Source organism: Pteropus vampyrus, unplaced genomic scaffold (genome assembly GCF_000151845.1).
Source record: "Pteropus vampyrus isolate Shadow unplaced genomic scaffold, Pvam_2.0 Scaffold36, whole genome shotgun sequence".
In the NCBI taxonomy this organism is placed as follows: Eukaryota; Metazoa; Chordata; class Mammalia; order Chiroptera; family Pteropodidae; genus Pteropus; species Pteropus vampyrus.
Window position 1 is genome coordinate 12,974 of NW_011888817.1, and position 7,637 is coordinate 20,610.

At 53.7% G+C, this 7,637-nt stretch overlaps 1 protein-coding gene across 3 annotated transcripts in view; it reads left to right on the forward strand.

Annotated features, from left to right (window-relative positions):
• PQLC2 (PQ loop repeat containing 2) overlaps nucleotides 1–2,959 on the forward strand; it is a 5,715-nt gene extending 2,756 nt beyond the window's left edge. The window contains exons 4-6 of one of the 3 annotated variants that reach the window (XM_023529110.1): nucleotides 8–75; nucleotides 691–876; nucleotides 2,030–2,959. In XM_023529110.1, coding sequence (XP_023384878.1) covers nucleotides 8–75; nucleotides 691–876; nucleotides 2,030–2,101 — 326 coding nt within the window. In that variant the 3' untranslated portion in view covers nucleotides 2,102–2,959. Of the gene's footprint in view, nucleotides 1–7; nucleotides 76–690; nucleotides 932–967; nucleotides 1,739–2,029 lie in introns of those variants that run through there. The other 2 variants (XM_023529109.1, XM_023529111.1) reach the window with 2 other exon arrangements.
• The last annotated feature ends 4,678 nt before the right edge of the window (nucleotides 2,960–7,637 follow it).

A 7,637-nucleotide genomic window follows, 5' to 3' on the forward strand; every position in this document is an offset into this window, starting at 1 on the left:
ATCATTGGTTTTGTCATCGGCTCCGTCTCCAGCATCCTGTACCTATTCTCCCGGGTACCTCAGATCCGCACCAACGTGAGCATTGACCAGGCGTGGGTGGGGCCCGCCTGGCAGCTGGGGCCTCTGGGTTAAAGAGTAGCATGGTGTGGGAGTGTTTGTGCAGAATATCTGGGTTCTCACTCACTGCTGGCTCTGGCAACTTAATCCAATTTTCTAAGCCTCAGTTTCTGCCTCTAGAAAATGGGTATGTTGATGCCTGCCATCCAAGGGTCCATGTGACCTGTGTGTGTCTCAGGGAAGTAGGAGGTCAGGTGGGAGTGAGGGGCTGAGCTTAGAGGTCGGAGAAGAGAGGAGAAGATGGGGAATCGGGCATGGGGGTTTTGCTGGGCAATGTGAGTCAGCATGGGGCTGGAAAGCAGGGCATCATGGGGCCAGTGGGCATGGTGCAGCCATGGTCTCCTGTGGACCAGGGTGAGGGGCCTGGGAGGGGTGGCTAGGGTGGGGATGAGGAGTTGGGGCTTAGAAGGGGCTGGTCCGTTTGTCAGGCCCATGTTAGACACGAAGCACAGTGAAAAATCAGCTTAGGACTATACACACAGTGTGACATGGCAGATGGATATGTGGACAGTCACAATCTAGAGTGACTAGGGCCCTGTTCGAGGTCTCTGACCCCATCCATTTCACCTCCAGTTCCTGCGGAAGTCGACCCAAGGGATCTCCTACTCACTGTTCGCCTTGGTGATGCTGGGGAATACGCTGTACGGGCTGAGTGTGCTGCTCAAAAACCCTGAGGTGGGCCAGAGTGAGGGCAGCTACCTGCTGCACCACCTGCCCTGGCTCGTGGGCAGCCTGGGCGTGCTGCTGCTCGACACCATTGTATCCTTCAAGGTGGCAAGGCAGGTACAGTGGCCTCTGCCTGCTCATGGCTTCCTCCATCCATCCATCCATCCATCCATCCATCCATCCATCCATCCATCCATCCAGAGTCAAACCTCCTGCCTGCCATGCATCCCGCCAGGCACTGGATGCAGTAGTGAGCAAGAACGGGATGATTTTGCCTCAGAAAGCTTACAGCTCAGTGGGGAGGCAGACAGGACACACATAATTATAAGTAATTACTTCACTGCAGTGGTACCAAGCGCCACAGAGAAAAACTGCAAGAGTGTGTGACCAGGGGCCTATAAGGCTCAGCAGAAACCTCCATGGGTGCCATTTAAACTGTGCCCTGAAGGAGAAGAAGTTAGGCAAAGGCAAGGGAGGCATGGTCCAGGCTCAGCTTGTCCAGAGGCCTGTGCTGAGGAACAGGGAGAAAATCAGCTCATCCAGGCCAGGGGAATGAAGGCTAGAACTTGGAGACACATGTGCATTTGAGTCAGGAAAACTTGGGTTCAAATTCTGACTCTGTTCTTTGAAGCTGTGTGGCACAAGGCAAACTGTTTACCTCTCTGTGCTTCCATAGCTTCATCTGCGTGGTATAACAGTCACTGTCTCACCAAGATCATGGGGTGTCTGGAAACACTCTGCATATGACCCAGTACAGTGAGTACTCAGTAAAAGTTTACTAAATGGTGGAACGGGGCCTTAGTTGGATCTCATTTGGGAGAAAATAAACATGGCCCTTGTTTTGACATTTGCTGAGTCCCAGCTGGATGCATTGAGAGAGACACTTTAAGCTCTAGTGCCCTGAAGTGGCCCCAGCCACCTGGTGAAACTCCCAGGATGGGGTAGGGTGGAAGGCCAAATCAGGGGGTTGGGGTTGGGGGTGGGGAGGGCTGCCTGGGGAAGGAAGACCCCAGTGCTGGACTTGGAAGATGGAGTTTGGCTAGGGGTTGAGGAACAGGCAGGCATTCAGAGTGGAAGGTGCAGCAGAGTGGAAGAGCAGAGGCTGGGAGGTCATGGCTGACCCTCCCCACCTGCCAGAGGGGCTGAGAGGGAGGGGGGATGGGAGCAGCCCTAGATGGAGCCTCAGGTCCCGGGGCAAGTCCAGCCCAACCTCTGCTCCGTTAGGCCTTGACGTTGGCCCCTCCAGATCTCCGCACAGTTCCTGGTCTATAGGAACGCCTCCATGTCCTCCGAGTGCCAGCCCCTCCTCCCAGGCTGACCGGGACCCAGGCCAAGCCCAGATGACCAAGACCTCCAGACGCCACACCAGGAGGAGAGGAGTGTGGGCAACGGTGCTGCGGACCCTGGACTCGGGCATGGAGGAAGCTGGGTTGGGGGGCCTAGAACTCCCAGCCCAGCTGCCTCCCCCCACGCCTTCAAAACCTGGGCCGACTCTTCCAGAAGCCCTGACTGACTCCTCCAGGAGCAAGACGGTCCCTAGGGCCAGCCTCCCCCTGCCTTGAGACTCACCCTCCTTCCAGGGTCTGAGGCAGCTGTCCCTGGGAATCTTGAGGGAGGGCCTGCAGCTGAGACCTTGCCCCTCAGAAAATAGTGCAGCTGTCCCTGGGCTCACCTACCTCATTCCGCTGCTTGCCCCCTGGAGAGGGACACAGCTGCAGCCCTACATAACAAGGACTGTCCTGTTAATTGCAGCCAGCCTAGTAAACGGTACCGCCCAGCAAGGCCTGTTCTGTTGCTCCTTCTCAAGGTGCTGGGGTCTGGGCCCCACCTCCCAGGGCCCAGGCGGGGGCCTAACGGGTTAGGCTGTGGGAGAGCCGAGCAGGAGGGGACCGAGTCTGCTGGCTAGTCTCGGGGGGGCCCCTGACTGCTTCAACCGGCTTCTCTGACACAGCAGTGAGAACGACGCTGCAACGGGGTCCCTTGGGAAGAAGCAGAATAGTGAAGGTTCAGGTCTTGGTTCTGTGTCTTAGCTCCTCTGTGCCTCAGTTACCTTATCTGTGAAATGAGATGACAGTATTACGACATCATGTCTTCATAAGATGGTGCGATTACTGAGGTTAGCCCCAAAGTGGGGCAAGCAGTAAGAGCTCAATAAAAGTTAGCTTGTTAATTTTTAGTTGGAGTAGAGGGACAAGCAGATCTCCCTGGGGATCAGGGAGATGTTCTCAGAGGATGTGACATAGCAGAAGTTCACCAAGGGGAAAGTGGGAGTGTCGCAGGCCACAGGAAGCAGAGCAGAGCAGGTGGGAAGGGAGGAGAAGAGGGCGGGGCTTGGCTCTGAGCTCTGGTTCTGGTTCCTGGGTCCAACCTGTTTGTCTCGCAGACCCTGTTCTGAGTCCATCCTGTTGGCCATGACCCTGTGGGTGCCTGAGGACCGAGGGGCCAGCTCCCTTCTGTGCTGGCCTGCTCTTGCCCGACACACCCCACTTCAGGTCCCCAGGTCCCAGGAGCTCTGGGGTGGGCTGGTGTCAGGTGGGACTGAGAGCTCATTGGGGAGCCTTTCTTTTTGAGTCCTCTTCCAGCCCCAGAAAAATCCAGGAGCCAGGCGACGGTGCCACAGCCTCTACCGCGAGGGGGCGCCATGGCCCGATTTGGTGCTACAGGTATGGGTGAAGCGCAGCCCTTCACGCTCCGCCCACGCCATGCTGGCTGTCTAGGAAGGGCGGGGCGTTGGGGGAACCGGCTCTCGACCTTGCCCTAAAGGAGGGGAGACGATTGCCAAGCCCAGGTCGGAAGGGGTGTGACCGGAAGGTACAAGTGCCTTGGGAATGAGGAGAGGAGGCGGCCAGGGAAGGCTGCACACAGAAGTGGCCCCGGAGCTAAATCCTGAAAGCAGGGGGCAGGGAGCGTGCGAGGGCCTGGAGGTGCGTGTCTGGGCTGCTCCTGAGGCGGGGCTGCTTAAGAAGCCGCGGAGGCCAGGTTGCCATAAAGACGGGGTTGTGGGGGCAGGGCCAGTGCAACGGCTCACAGCAGGTGGCTGGGCTGGGTTGGGGTAAGAGAAGGAAAGAATGGAACAGGGGAAACCAGGGAGGGGCACCTCTGAGGTCCAGGTGGGCAGTGAGGGCCAGTCTCACTGAGCCCATTCCTGGGGCGTGCCTGTGAAGGTCTGTGTGAACCTGGTGTGCAGCTGACGTTTGTTGAGCACTTGCTGTGTGGGGGGCTGGGCTCTGCCCCGTCCCATTAGTTCCTCACAACCCCCTCGGGTAGACGCAATTATGGTGGCCATTTAACAGACGGAAAAACAAGCTTTGTGGAATTTTGCAACTTGCCCAGAGTCACTCCGCTAGGCTTGACAGCTGTGAACCACATCAGGTCCCGCACCTGGTGGGGGTTCGGGGCCCTCAGAGTACCTTCCCTTCTCCCTCCCTCCCTGGCTGGGGGTCCAGGGGCCCAGGGGCCCAGCTTAGCCTCGCCCTGGGGACTGGCCTAACCCTGCTGGGCTCAGGCTCTCCCCACTATCCTGAGAGGCAACTTCCACTAGCCTCTAGCCTGATCCAGGGGAAGATGTCCCTAGCTGGCTCTGGCCCAGGCCTGGTTCAGGTGCCCTTTGCCAGCCAGCTTCTGGCGCCACCCAGGGCTGTGACCTGGCTCGATGCTAGTTACCTGGGGCCAGGTGGCACCCCCCCAGCCTGAAGACTTGGGGCGCGGTATGGCAGCATGAACCCTTGAACTAGAGCTGGATGGGGAAGAAAGATGAATTATCGCAGCCCCCTCCCTGGTAAGCCCTCATCCCATGAGGTGATGGCTTTTGCTCCTCGGCGCCGCTCAGTTGGCTGAGAGCTATGGTTCCTTTCTCCTCAGGAAGCTCCAGTCTGATGGAGAACGTGGTTATGGTGGGTAAATGAGATAGGCTTGCAGGCTCGTGCCCCAGCACCTGGCACGTGGTAAGCGCCTGGTAAATAAATGACATCAGCTTGCCCAATACCTGCACTTGCCCAGGTTCGTCCCCAGAGAGGAAGGGCCAGTCTGTCGGGCTCTGCTGCACTGACTGGGCCTGCTTGCGGGCGGGAGGGGCTCCCGAGGTGAGAGGTTCCCAGGTGGATTTCCTTTCTCCCCATCTCGCACCTCTTTCTCCTTGCCAGCCGGCAAGGGGTGGTAGGATCCTCATTTCCAGGCGCGGCCTGAAGTGTGGGCTCACCAGAGTTCTGCATTTGGGTTTCAGGCCCAGGCTCAGCTGAAAAATTGGCACCGCACTTACCAGTTGCCATCGTCCAGAAGGGTTTCTCCCTCAGGACACTGGTGGCGAGCAGGAGGCTGGGCCCGTCACCCCCAAAGACCCCTACCCTAGCGGGTTATATTTTTACTGTTGAACGAGATGCCGTGTATGAAAATGCCTTGCACCGCATACCTGGCCCCCGTGGTTCCCGAATCTCAGGGGTAGAGGCAGAACAGCTGGCCGACAGGCAGGTGGCCTTCCGCAACAAAACAGAAGGAATGGCTCAGCGCCCTGGCCCCAGGCCCTTCAAGTTCAGGGTTCCCCTTGGTTATTTAGCCAACCTGGGATTTCTGAAGCCACAGCTTGCAGTCCCCAACGCTGAGAAAAGGGAGAAAGCCACAACTCGCCTCTCTTCACTCCTCTTGTTGGACTTGGCTTTCATCAGAGCTTGATGGTGGGACCCCAGAGGTCCCTGGAAAACAGTTTGGTGCCGAGTCCTAACTGTCCCAGATGTCCCAGTGCTAACCTGATCAGGTTAGTGTCAGTCCTATGGCAGGGAGTGGAGATGATGGCCTTTTGCTTGGGATTAATTCAGCTGACAACTACTGACGAGTCCCCCAGCCCTGTGGCGGCCCTAGGACACAGCCACCCACTGGTAGCCCTGTGCCCAGCACGTGTGTTATTAATATGTGATTCCCCACCCCCACGAGTCAGTGAGGTCAGAGACCTCTATCTTGTTTACCATCATATCCCCAGTACACAGTAGGTGCTCATAAATGTTTGGTGACAAATTAATGAATGAAATGAATGCCTGAAACACTGTCCCTCAAAGCATCCTCAGTCAGTGAAGGAGACAGGCATGTAACCAGCAATCAGAACTACTGAATCTACACTTTAAATGGGTGAATTGCCACTAGACTCATCGTGATCACTTTGTATAATTAACTACTATCCTGTATACCTAAAACGAATAAAATAACACTGAATGTCAACTCTAATTGAAAAATTAAAAGATAAATGGATAAATTGTCTGGCATGTGAATTATCTCTCAATAAAGCTATTTGAAAAAAGTGTAGGACTAGCTGTTATTAAAATTTGGGAAGTTATGGGTAATGAGAATATATTACATCTTATAATATTTCTACTCCTATGTAGTCATTACAAAGTAATCTGAATGCCTAATATGGTGAGGAACTGGTGGTCAGTTAGGTTTGAGAGAAATAAAGGATTTCATTCACTAGACCAGAGAGAGAGAGACATAAACATACATGATGCAGTCCATTCATTCTACAGAGCATTTATTGAATGCTTATTCCAAATTGAGTTTCACCAAAAATGTAGCAACAGTGATGAGAGTGTATGTCTACAAAGTAATATTTTGAAAGAAAATAAAATTCAAACGAAACCTTAATATCGTACATTTAAATATATTTCAGAAACTTAATTTCTTTGACTTTATATAAAATGTCTATATTGTCAACTATCTTTTTTAAAAAGCTAACTGAATAATCAGAGTGCGAGTGATACAAATTATAACCAAACTTTTTATAAAACAAGATAAAAGAGCACCAACTACTTCTAAAGAACAATTTACTAGACTATCTGCTTCCTAAGGAGCCCAAAAGTGAATTGCAAAGTCAGTAACGAAACTCTTACTCAAAATATGTGTAGCGAAGCAGTTGTTTTGAAGTAACAACTTGACAAAATGTGATGGGAGTAATCTGGTTAGAAAGGCTTTTTGAATTTGTTGAGAAAATAAGAGATTTTAACTTTAATTCTAGAACAAGTAATTTATAATATTTAACTTATTGTTTGGAATGAGACACTCTGACTAAATTTTGATAGATCTTGCCATAGAGGCTTAAAAACAACTGATAAAAGATTCTCTTGGAATTCAAAAGTGGGTAGGAGGGGTTGGCCTGGCCTGTGGGGTAAACAGATGAAGCCATGTGTCCCCACCCCCTGCTTACTATTGAGTGGGAGGAGACATGTCTCCCTCCTTAGACTGTGGTGAGGGTTCAAGGCCAATGCTGCCCCAGGCCCAGCGATTGGCCTGAGTAGGTGCTCAACACAGGTGTCCTCTCCCCTCTGGCCTCTTTAGGGCCCACTAGTTACCAGAGCGGAAACGCACTTACCAAGGGATAGGTAGGCTGTGGGGGGTTCAGGGGACAGAAGGAAAAGGTGACCCATGGCATCTAGGACAGGCGCCCAGGCTTCTCCACGGATCTGGAAACAGAAAACCTCCCCAAAGGTAATGAAACAGTTGTCTTAAGTGTCATTCTCTCGAGAGAGAACATCTTAATTGGCTTAACCTGGGTCATGCGAGGTGGGGGAGGGCAGGCCAAGACTACATTGCACAGAGGCCACATGGAGGGGGTAACACCAGGAGGAGGGACCTTGAGGCCAAGTCCGCGCCTGCTCCACCTCACCAGCGGTGGAGGGCCCCAGGGGCCTGCCACGCAGCAGCTGCTTTATGAGTGGTGTGAATGAATGAGACGATTTGGAGGCAGGGATTCTTAAAATCTGAGGACCCAGAAGGACCTCGGGAAGGACGCCAAGAACTGACTCATCAAGACCACAGCGAGGGGGCAGTGACAGGGAGACAGGGAATGCCCGCCCAGTTATCCACCTGAGCCC